The 12,550-nt window shown below is 35.5% G+C and overlaps 1 protein-coding gene and 2 pseudogenes across 2 annotated transcripts; 2 read left to right on the top strand and 1 right to left on the bottom strand.

Moving 5' to 3' along the window:
- The first annotated feature begins 114 nt into the window (after positions 1-114).
- On the top strand, positions 115-3,097 carry LOC120153450 (annotated as a pseudogene).
- A 1,175-nt stretch (positions 3,098-4,272) lies between these two features.
- Positions 4,273-6,761, top strand: LOC120153556 (annotated as a pseudogene).
- Positions 6,154-12,075, bottom strand: LOC120153555 (protein TRANSPORT INHIBITOR RESPONSE 1-like). 2 transcript variants are annotated; one of them, XM_039165482.1, is made up of 5 exons: positions 11,369-12,075; positions 10,197-10,692; positions 9,203-10,010; positions 7,964-7,966; positions 6,154-6,166 (listed from the first exon to the last, which is right to left on the bottom strand). In XM_039165482.1, exons 1-3 carry the CDS (start codon positions 11,833-11,835, stop codon positions 9,213-9,215), a joined length of 1,761 nt encoding a protein of 586 aa, XP_039021413.1. In that variant the 5' UTR covers positions 11,836-12,075; the 3' UTR covers positions 6,154-6,166; positions 7,964-7,966; positions 9,203-9,212. The 2 variants fall into 2 exon arrangements, with proteins under 2 accessions (XP_039021413.1, XP_039021412.1); XM_039165481.1 differs by lacking the exons at positions 6,154-6,166; positions 7,964-7,966 and having other exon boundaries at positions 8,982-10,010.
- Positions 12,076-12,550: the final 475 nt, after the last annotated feature.

The following is a 12,550-nucleotide window of genomic DNA, read 5'->3' on the forward strand; positions in this document are numbered from 1 at the left end:
ACCACCACCTTTTTCTCTATTTGTTCCTAACGACCTTTAATTATAGGAGTAGCCAATTACATAGCACCACGTAAAGATTAAGGCTAATTTAGTCATTCGGACAAATCTTTTGTTTGACGTGGCAAGCAAAGAATGGGAAATTCTGTAACTTTATTCTACTATCTCCTAGGGGTAATCGAGGCGGTAAAATCGTAGGGCGAGTATAAATTTGGCTCTGTATTGGATTGGATCCGCCATTTTTTTTATCAATTTCGATTTATCACAGAGGTTTTCGGAAAAGAATGAGATAAAGAAAAAAATAGAAGAAAGAAAATTGGTTTTTAACTTCCAAATTAAGAACGAAACTTCTCTATCTTTTTTCTCTCTCGATCAAACACCTACACAGTGGCCAGACAAAAGGCTTTTGCTTCATTCAGCTCTCTTTCACACACACTGATTCCTTCCGTCAATGGCTTGGCTAGGTATTTTCTCTATTTCTTCTCTCGATTATTTTTCTTTTCTTTTCTGTTTGATCTTTTACTGTTTTCTGGTATTTTCCTTTATTCTTTTGGTTGGTGAGAAAATTAGATTAAAAAGTGAACGAAAAGAATTGGAGAAAGAAATGATGTTTGTTTTGATTTGCTTTATGAACTGATGAAACGGAAAATGGAAGAAACAAAAAGAGGAACCGGAAATCTGAAATTTTAGGTTTTTATTACATTTCTTTTCTGATTTTTTTCCCTGTTGGTTAATTAGGTATTTAATAGCAATATTGTTGCTTGATTTTAAATTTCTTCTCTAATCAGATTGAAATATCGAGATCTTAAACAATGTTATTATTAATTATGGTTATTTCTGGTCTCTTTATACGTCTGGTTCTTGAATTTGAGTTCTACATCTTGTTAAAGGAACTCTGGTTGAGAGCTAGTAACAAGGAACCTTACCAATTACCAGTCAGATCATATGAAGTGCTCACTCTCTTGGCGAGGTTCTCAGGCGGTTGATTTGCATGCACTCTTACCAAACAAATTTCTTAGAGGATTTAAGGTTGGTTTGATGTAATGCATTTCTTATTGGAGTTCGTGTTTATCTACATGAATGTGGAGAACGGTAGTAAAAGAAGATGATAATAATTTAGGCGTTTTATGTTTTCTAGATGATATGACTGACATTTACTAATTCTATGTACGCCTGCCCAATTTAACTAGGATAGGCTATTGAGTTGATTATGCAAGATTGCAAGTGTAACTTTCCTGCAATGTGTATGTTCAGGGTTTGAGTTTTAAATATGGGGGATTTATTGTTCTTTGTTCAGGTGACCGAGGAGAGACTGAATTCTGGGGTTAAAATTGTTCATCTCTTATCACATTCGACTTGCAAGCAGAGAAACAGAGAAAAAAAATGGGTGAGGAGCTTATTGAGCTTAAATTCCGCATTTATGATGGGACAGATATAGCACACAGTACTTACGCGTCATCTATGACTATTGCAAATCTTAAGCAAAAGATTGTTGCCGATTGGCCCACAGGTTATTAATCTATTTCTCTTTTCTTGTTTCCTCTGCTTTACTTACTCCTTGATGAATTGTATAATTTGATTAACATCTTAGGTGCTCGGTTTGGTTGTTTTTGTTGAGTTTGCAAGTATGAATTCAGTATTTCAGGTCTCTGTTGCTGGCCCTGTCAAAGTATCAATTCAGTGATGAACATTGCCTGCATGATATATTTAAAAGCAAATTTCAGTACTGCCCTATGTTCATTTGAATGACATTGATTTAGCCGCTATGTTTATATATGTAAAAAGAATAAAGCTCAATTTTCGTTTTGATGAAACCATTCAGCTTGAAGAAAAGGGCTGCTGTTGGTCAATCTATATGAACTCATGCATGCGTCTTGTTTATGAAATTTATAATGATGGCATTAGATTTTAAATGTCTTGGATGACGCTTCTCCCCAGCAACAGCTGTCTGGGTTAATGGAGACTTCGTGTAATTTCAGACAAAACAATAGCACCAAAGTCAATAAAAGATTTGAAACTCATACATGCTGGTAAAGTTCTGGAAAACAACAAACTCTCGCTGATTCCAGGATAACAATTGGCGACCTTCCTGTTGGGTTTATTATAATGCACGTGGTAGTGCAGCCAGGCACAGGAAAAAATAAGACAGGTTCGTCAAGTTCTCTTTCTAGAAAAAGACATGTTTGGAAGGATGTATTCATGAAATCTTCTTGGTGCCTTTATTAGTTTGTTTTCTTAATCACATACAAGAGTCGCATGTAGATCCTTGCTGAACCCATGACATATAGATCTGTATACGAATCCCCCAACCTGATTCCTGCTACATATTTCTCAGGAAAAAAGAAATAAAAATAGCGGAAACAAAGTAGTTGTGAGGCTAGTAGAGAAGCTAGAAATAGAACAGGACAAAGATTTTCTTTTGTTTCCTGCTTCAGTGACAGGGCCCCTAAGCGGCTAAGCCTTACTTTGCCTTTTTCTATTTCGCTCTCCTTGTCTATATTTTCTTTCATTTTACCTAAACAAAGATGGCGGTTTAAAGGATTCTTGATTTGAATTATTTTTGTGAAAAATAAAGAAGATGCATTAGTGATCTTTAACTTTTAGCTGTTGAGTTCAAGGTATTAGTACATGCTTTTGAAAAGGAAAACATGCAAATAATACCTGGTTTAGTCTTAACTTTATCATCATTGGAGATGAAGGTATCTGACAATTGAAACTCATACTTGAGTCTTTCGTTTCAAGGTTTTATTTGCTTGTGGTTCGCTCAAAATTCATTTTGTTTGCATTTTTGTTTCTTATGGTGTAATAAAGTAAAGCTTGTTGCCCCCCCCCCCCCCTTGTGTTTTTGGTGCATTGCAGAAAAGAGCAAGAAGGATATGCAGAAGCTGAATTCATGTGGGTGTGTTATTCTTTAGTCCGTAAGCATGCTCCCTAATTGTCATCGGAAAAAGATGTTACTTTTTCACATTTATACTCGATTAGGTTTTGCTTTTGCTTTTGAAATGGGTGTTCATCTGTATATGGGGTACCTTGTTAGTATGAGTTACATTGTTCCTTCTATTACCATCCTCTTATCTGGAATGAACATGACTCTTGAATATACAAATGTATGTATTTCTAATCATGACTCCATATCCACATCCATGTAAGATACTTGCTAAACATAAATACTCTAAAAATATTTTGAAAAGTAACATGATTTATATTAATAAATGAGATTGTTTATAATCGCATTTTGTGTGAATAATTCAACATAATATTTAAAAAAAAAATTACAAATTAGATGTTAAAGAAAAGGAAACAGGAGGAGAGTCGTATATTACTAAAATGTTGCGTTCGATTAATGTTGATGTTGGACTTGGACCTGTCCATCGAGTATGAATCACACGAGTTGTAAATGGTTTAATGTACTATTGATTATCAAACTTTCTAGCAATGCACTGTCATCAATAGTATAGCTTCCAGATACAACTAGTAAATATAAATAAATTATATCATATATCTTTTAACTTTAAACAATATATTATTTAACTATAATTTTAATTTTAATTAATAAAAATAGGATACACGATATTATTTTAATGCCTAACAAAATTAAAATGTTGTTACTTTTATTATACTTTATTATAAATAAATAAATATTATAAATTTAACTTTTAAAATATATAAAAATTTATTTATTTTTCTTATTTGTAAATGAAGTAAAAAAATATTTATCTTTAATTTAACAATTTTATAAGTTAAATATTATTTTTATTGATGCAAATAAATTCCTAATCTAATTTAGTAGGTAAGCATTTCAATACAAAATATCTCATTTTCAAATTTTATTTTCAAGAAAATCACTTATTTTATTGTAGTAATATAGAACTAAATATATGTTTTGGGATCAATGTCAGCAATATCTTTTGGCTGCACTTAATAATATTTTTAAAAATTTAATTCAACCAATTATCCTATTGATGGAACAAAATCAATGACAAATTCTCAAGTTGTTGGCGTGAAAATAAAAAACTCTATTAAAATAATTGTTAAATTTTAATGACAGATAATTAAAATAAAATTGTTATATTATATATAATTGTTTAAAAAATTAATTAAGCGATGAAATCAAAAATAAAATAACATATGGATGATTAATAGATAAATCACTTTTTTTTTATGTTTGATTTAGCTAAGTGAACCAACTTTGAAGCCAAATAAAGAGGGAAATAACAGCCAATGCATTAAAGACAAAAATTAAAAGATAAGATTAGTCTCTGCTTCTTACGCTCTCTCTCGTTTCTGTATTAAGATGGCTCTGCTGCTCTCGCTGTCTCTGGTTTCTTCGTTTCCGTATCAAAGCATATGTTTGAATGCTATCCCATTCTTTTGCTTTCTAAACAAAGTTTTCCAATAACACAACATGACTGATGACAGGAACAACCAAATACGGAGGAGACTCTGTGATTACTGTGATCAATCCACAGCTCTTTTATACTGCAGAGCTGACTCCGCCAAGCTCTGTTTCTCATGCGATAGGGAAGTTCACTCAGCTAACCAACTATTTACCAAGCACTCTCGCTCACAGCTCTGTGACGCCTGCCACCAGTCACCTGCTTCCGTCTTCTGCGAAACGGAGCAGTCTGTTTTCTGTTCTAACTGTGATTGGGAAAACCACAAGCTACCCTCCTCTTCCTTGCTTAATAGGAGGCCTATAGAAGTGTTCACTGGGTGCCCTTCGGTGAGTGAGCTACTGAGCTTTATTGGGATCGAGGATGTGGGTGATAAAGCTCCCTTTTCGAGTGAAGGCAAAGTTGGTTGTGGAGATGGCGCTGAAGATTGTGATGGGTTGCTGGATTTGTCTAATTGGGAATCTCCTGTGATTTCTGGTTGTGATGGTTTGATTATTCCGAGTGATTTTGATCATGGGTTTAAGCCTACTGATGTCCCTCCTCTACCAAAGGTTTAGTATCAAGTTGACCCTTTCAGTCTTTTAAATTTCTTATGTGTCTATGTTGGTTGGTTCCTTAGAAAATATGAGAAAAAAGTTAAAAGATTGCCCTTTTTATGAGTTCTATGCTAGTGAAGAGTTAACAGTTTGTTTATATATTCACTGAAATTTGGAATTTTGGGATTTTTATTAAATTTTAGTTTGTCCTTTTGTTTTAGAAATCATGTCATGTCAGTGCGGTTTGGCTGCCTTTGGTTTGGATGTGGTTGTTGAAGAATTACAGTGAAAAAGAATGAATTTTGTACCATTAACTGCAAATTTCTTAGCTTTTTGTGCATTGTGTTATCTATATATAACTGTTGTGAATGAACTGTTTTTGAATCAAAATCGTAATTCATCTTGTGTACAACATAAGGAAGAGATATTTCATCAGCTACATGAACTGGCAAAGTCAGAACCCAATCTCAGCTTTGAAAAGGCTAATGTTGAAGCCATTATTGGATTCCAGTCACTGATACCTAATGCTGATAATTTTCACCTGGGAGGTGTGCAGATAAGTTGCAGAAATGATGAAGATCCTATTCCATTTCCTGCCTATGAGGTCTGCATTTTCTTTTCCTCTAGTGTTCACCGAGATATAGAACATTCTCAATATAGAGCAGAGATTATTATTTTAATTCGAGATCAACAGATGATTGTGTCACAGTGTCATTTTTGGCTTTGAGATACAAATGCAATAGCTCCGGAAATCGAAAGTGCATACTAGCCATGGAAAAAAGTAATGTTTTTCGCTGTGGGGACGATACCCTGAACAATTGGCATTGGCATTTTATTGAAGAAAATTCATTCTTAAGGATGCAAAGCTGATGTTTTTCCAAGCAATATATTCTAGCATCTGCAGCACGTTTAAGTCTTGTTTATTGACCTTTGTTGCAATTTAGGAGGAGATTAAGTTGACTATTAGATCAGCAAAGAAGCAGATTTATTGTTCCTTCTTTCTTTTTATGCCTGGAGAAGCAAAACCATTGTTGATTAAGTTAATGGATTTTTTTTTTTTTAAAAAAATCCATCATATACTGATGGTGGATTACAGCACTTAATCTTCACTGTCTCTCAACCAAGACACTGGTGTAGTGACAAAAAGACTTTTGTTTTATTCAAGTCTTGATTGACACAATGTCTGATAAAAATATCTTCATTGGCATGTTTAAATATAAGCTCCTTCTTGATTAACTCGTTTACTAAAAATAGAGCTGTTTTCTCTCCATGCAGTCAAGTCCACTACAGTGCTTCAAAGTTAATAATGTAGAGCTTGCCAATCAAGTATTTCCACCTTTTTCACAGTTAAGAGGCCATGCAGAGGAAAATGTCGTGGTTCCTAATAAACATGTGGATTCGGCCCTGAAGACCGACAGCAACATCAAATTGTTGCAGGAACCACATTAGGACCTCCAATGGTTGATGTCCATGAGTTAAATAGCCAGGAGAGGGACTCTGCAATCTCACGTTACAAGGAGAAAAAGAAAACAACGAGGTATTTGCTTTCACTTTGTTCCATGAGTTAAATAGCCAGGAGAGGGACTCTGCAATCTCACGTTACAAGGAGAAAAAGAAAACAAGGAGGTATTTGCTTTCACTTTGTTCCTTACTATCCAAGTTTTTTCATATGTATGGAAAATCTTCGAAGAATTGTTTTCTGTGACACATGAAAAATATGACAAGCAAATAAGGTATGAATCAAGAGAGGCTCGAGCTGAAAGCAGGACAAGAATTAGAGGGCGTTTTGCAAAGGTTCAGCGTTGAAAATCATACTGGTAAAGTTGGGTCATTTCTTGTTAGTGGAGAATGTTTTCCCCTTTGCATTCCTTCTTCCTTAGAATCTAAAAAGCTTTAGGGTATATCAGGTTCCTCACTCGTAAAATATGAGTTTTGCAAATAGTATTAGTGTTCAGCCTTTATACCTGTTATATTGAATTGTAAAACCTATATATAGTACTTGAAGTTGATATATTGTTTGTTTCTTTATGCCATCTTTTGGCTTTGTGCAGCAAATCAAATAAAATAATTAAAAGCCGATGCCTTTGATGCATGAAGAATTGAAAGATGATGAGAATAAATAGAAATGGACGGCTATGCAAAAAGCAATATTAACGCAGTATTATGTCGTTTTCCATGTCCTTTTCTCTCTCTCGTTTTCAATTAGACTAATAAAATCAAAGAAAATAAATGAACGATTAAAAACCGATAATCAAACCCTTTCTATATGCTCAATTTATCTTTTTAATAATAAAACTATTATTAAAATATTAAAAAATACATCAACATCACTTAATTTTTAAGTCACCGTATATAAATTGGCAAATTGACCTAACTGACATCGTTTGACCGAATATCTCCCTTTCTGACACCGTTTGACCTATATTTCCCGAAGTAGCACTCTTTCTGTTGAGGTGGCGAAAGGCGCATCCCCGGGGAGGCGCATCCCCGGGGACGCGCTTTACCCGAGTTAATGCTGAGTTCGCTGCCACGTGTGGAAGGCGCATCCCCGGGGACGCGCCTTTACTGGGTATTACTGATTCGGATACCATGTTGGTATTTTTTTTTAATAATAAATATTTTATTTTTATTATTATTATAAATTAGTAATATATTATGTAAAGTGTTTCGATTATAATGTAAGAATTATTAAATGTATTTTTTTTAATGTGTGTTAAAGGTGGAGTGAATTATCCACATTAATCTGATAGAACAATAGATGAAAATCAATTTTGATTTTATTGTAGTTATAGTAAAAATGTATGAAATTATAATATTACACATATGGTTATATTATTATTTTTGGTTGTGATTATCGATCTATTAAGTTTATCAGTTAATTATTTAAATGTTATCAATCTAGTAACCTCTTATCAATATTTAACGAAAATATTGATGCATAATTTAATAAAATCAGTATAATTACACATTTAATTATATTGTAGATATGGTCAGCATCCAATCGCAGCAGCATTTCACTTTCCATTATAACTGTAGACAAAAAAAAATAATTAGCACAAAAAATAATTAATTAATAAATTTTAAAAAATAATTATTATATAAATGTTATTTTAATAAAAAATAATATTTATATAATTATATTAATATAAAATATAATAATTATTTTAAAAAATAATAACTTAAAAATAAATTTATTACCACTAATAAGAAATTTAAAACTCAAATATTTGGAGAATTTGAGTTATATAAGAGGAGAAGATGATTTTGGTGTGAAGAATGAGGGTGGTTGAGGGGGGTTTATATAGGGGAGGAGGAGGGGTAGTTGGAGAAAAATTGGATGGGCATTTAAGACATTTAATGAAAGGCGCGTCCCCGGGGATGCGCCTTTCACACGTGGTAACCGAATCAGCAATATCCCGTGAAGGCGCGTCCCTGGGGATGCGCCTTCCACACGGGGCAGCCAACTCAGCATTAACCCGGGTAAAGCGCGTCCCCAGGGATGCGTCTTTCGCAACCTCAGCCGAAAGGGTGCCACTTAGAAAAATATAGGTCAAACGGTACCAGAAAAGAAGATATTCGATTAAACGGTATCAATTAGGTCAAACCGTCATATAAATTCTAGTTACTCAAACTTTGATGATAAATATATTTAATAATGGGGGATAGCTTTTAACAGAACTGAACCCATCATCATAAGTATTGATGTTCTGTCCTGACTGTAACATCAGAGAATTTGACCCTACAATTATGAAGATGATGATAATGATGATGACCGCAGTTGAAAATATATAAGAAAAAGGAACATCAGAGATGAAATCAACAGTCAGCAGCAACAATCATTAGTAACAGAGAATATTAATGATGATCCATCATAAATACCACAAACGTGTGCCCACTATCATCTATTCCTCTCACTAAATTGTATTTATTTTCTTTTTGAATGATTTTCCCATCTCAGTTTCTGAGATAAGATCTTCTTTTTCAATTATATTTTATTATTATATGATATTTCAATCCACAAAGATTCTACAAATGACATAAACATACAACAATCTTCATGGTAACAATGAGGATGCAAATAAAAACTCTGGTTAATGATATACAACTGCAGTTTCATCTCTTCGTCGATCATTACTCTGTTTTCCCACGACTAAAACAAATGGTAAGGAGCTTCAATCAGGTCTGCAATTAGATTAATCATTAAACATAAGGGGAATGTACCTCATACATTGACTCTTTCTGAGCTTTAACATATCTGCATATTTCACGTGGGGTCTGACCTCTCTCAAGAAAGCTCCAATCCAGAATCTTTATCCATCGTCCAAACAAACGGAGGCATGTCGAGCCTTGGCCCGGCAACTGATCTATATATGTAGAGCTTAGCGACTGGTTGGCTTTCTGGTCTTGAACCTGGAGCTCCCTTCTCATCCATAACTTCGACATTCAACCAGCGCATCTTCTGGCCTAGCATCTTACACGCTCCGAGACTCACCAAGCAAGAAGACATCCAAAGGGATCGCATTCTCTCCAGCTTCGCAGCATTCGCCAGTAGAGCCTTGTCTCCGAAGGGGCAATCCATGATCTCTAGTTTCTGAAGACTATCGCACCCAGAAAGCACATGATGGAGTCCCATATCAGTTTCTCCTGCAAAAGCCAGAGACAGCATCTCTAGCTTTTTTGCGTATCTCCCAATAAATTCAAACACACGATCTGTGAGGAGACCGGAGAGGGAAAGGCGTCTCAGATCCTTGCAGTGCTCAACAATGGCTCCAAAACCAACATCGAGTGGCTTAAGGGTCTGGTAATCAGCCATTTTTGGATCAAGAATACAAAGACGAAAACATATAAAGTTGGGATGGTTCTGGGCGATGGTGACTAGAGCTGCATTAGACATTTGGCGGCAGAAGTACAAAACCGACTGTAGCTTAGGACAACCCAAAGAAACAACAACAAGGCCTCGTTCCGTCAAGGATACATTTGGCTCTGCACCAAATGGGTCAGATGGAAACACCCGTAACTCCTGTAGGTCCTTGCAACTAGATGCGAGTGCTTCAAGACCATTATCTTCGATGTAATCAAGTACCTGTGAGCATAACCTTCCTAACTTAAAAATGTAACATACACTACCAAAGAACCAATTGAATGACGGAACACAGTTTAAATGGGATCCTTAGACCACTTAATGTCCACAATCTGGAATTATCTAATGGTAGTGCTAATCCTTTTAAGATAACAAGCCAAATTCACAATGCTACCATAATGAACTTACCAGCAAGCGTTGCAAACTAGGACAGTGGCTTACAAGCTTGGTAAGATCGGGATTCCGTATAGTAGCATAGCTTAAGTTCAATGATGTTAATTCAGAGCACACAGAGTAAATAGCTGGAATGTAAGCTGGGACCGCATCCCAAAACCCGGACAAGCTCTTTAGCTCCTTGCAACTAGAAAAAGCTTCGGCCAGGTTCGAGAACACATCAGGTCGTATCTCAGCCGCATAGATGCCAGTGCCGAATTCAACCAGCTGCGGAGCACAGCGTAAAATGTTGGCAATCTTATCAAGGGGCACTTCACGGTTGAGCAAAAGACTCCTGAAGTTGGGACATCTACCCACTAGGCGCTCCAAGGCCGATAAACTAACTTCATCCGATCCTAAGCAAGAAATGTTAAGCGCCACAAGGGATGTGTACGTCTCAGGAAAATGATTGAGCCAATGTCCAGCCAAATCATCCACTTCACTGTCTCTCAAGTCCAGCTCTCTCAGATTCCTGCATCCAAAAACCAGACTCATTCATATAAACAACATGCTGAACGTCGAAAAATCGCCAAATCTAACACTATATAGTTCGACTAAGCAGGTGAAATCAAGAAGACATTGGTTGTTGAACAAAATTAAAAGCTCACCACCGTGATTGAAAACAATCACAGCACCGGGCTAATGTTTCTTTTTTACAATTTAACTTACAAGAGCATATTCTTTGCGCATCTGATTTCTCAGCCAACCATAACTATCAGGATACAAGAAAATAAAGTGCAAGTCTAAGAATAAAAAAAAATCCCAAGACAGAATTAAAATAACATCATTCATAGCTTTCCAACCAACAAAGAAGAATCAAATAAAACGGAAAAAACAGAATCTTCAGTACCAACATGGAAAATTATTGCCGCCATCACTAATTTACAAAAAAGATATTCATCATTTCCAAAAGCAAAAACAAGCCCACGTTTACCAGAAAGTAACCATCCAAATATCTGAAAACATCTCCCAAAAAGAAGAATCTGCAGATAACGAACAAAACAAGGGAACCCGCGGGGGGGGGGGGGGGGGGGGCGGAAGAAGCACAAATTCTCATAAAGACCCAAAATTCAATTCTTTATCTCACTACAAAAACAAAGAAAAAAAAAACCAAAGAGAAGAAGTGAAAAGAGTTCAACCAAACTCACTTGCAGCTACCAGCAATGGCGGCGAGTCCATCGGTTGAGAACCCTTCACACGAAAAAAGCACCAGCACTTGCAAATTCTTAAACGACTCAGCAACAAGCTCCAAGCTTTCGTCCGTGATGACCATTCGTTTAAGCCGAATCTCTTCGAGCCAAGGATAGGCTTCGGCCATTTCAACGATCCATGGAAGGACGTACCCGCCCCAGCCATCGGGTACCAGATTGAAATCCGCAAAGTGCGGTTTCCCTTTCAGCTCAATGGATCTGATTTCCGGGAACCGTCTGATCACCATACGAGGACTAATAGCGTAGCAGTTCCCAACAAATACCTTCCTCCGACACCACCGTTCGATCTCGTACCACGATTTACACACCACCGATACCGAGTTCCGGTCTTTGTCTGATTGTATGAACGAGCATACGTGCTCCAGTACCTCGTCGGGGAATGGGTACGCCGTTTTCTTCTGCATTATTAACAATCGGATAAAAGAAAAAGAAAAAGGAAGACACAAGCACGCAAGGATAAATGATGTTTTTTTATTAAAAGAAAGAAAATTCTCTTTTTTTGCCTATGGGTTTGACCGATACTTTGGGTTTTGTTAAGCTTTAGGGTTCATTTTCAGATCTGAAGCGCCATTAATGAAGCTTATACAGGTAGCAGAGATTAAGGAAATATAAAAGAGAGACAGTGAAGTGAATTGACAGAAACAGGGGAGGATAAGGATTTTTATTTACGTGTGGAGACGAAGGGTTATATTTTAACCATGGTTAAATATCGGTCAACTTCTTCCAGCACTATGTGCTTTTTCTTATTGAAGATTCAATGTCAATCAACAACAATGAATATATTAATAATTTTAAAATTAAAATTAAAATCATTCCTCATAAAACATAAATTAGAAGAAAAAAAAGTAATTAACTAAAATTTCGAATATATATTATTCATAATTATTTTAAATTTTTCAAATAATAATAATATGTCATTTATTATTATTTTAACTCTCTATAAATTAACAAAAATTTGTTAAAAAGTTCTCTTACGTAAACTAAACTATTGGATCTTAAATATGTCACGTGAAGGAAAATAGGAGGGGTTTCATTTTATGTGTGTGCAGGTATACTGATAGACGTTAAGATAGAGCCACGTGCGGGTACAGATGAGGCCGTATGATGGACGGTTGGAAG

This window comes from Hibiscus syriacus, unplaced genomic scaffold (assembly GCF_006381635.1).
Source record: "Hibiscus syriacus cultivar Baekdansim isolate YM2019G1 unplaced genomic scaffold, ASM638163v2 tig00111100_pilon, whole genome shotgun sequence".
Taxonomy (NCBI): Eukaryota; Viridiplantae; Streptophyta; class Magnoliopsida; order Malvales; family Malvaceae; genus Hibiscus; species Hibiscus syriacus.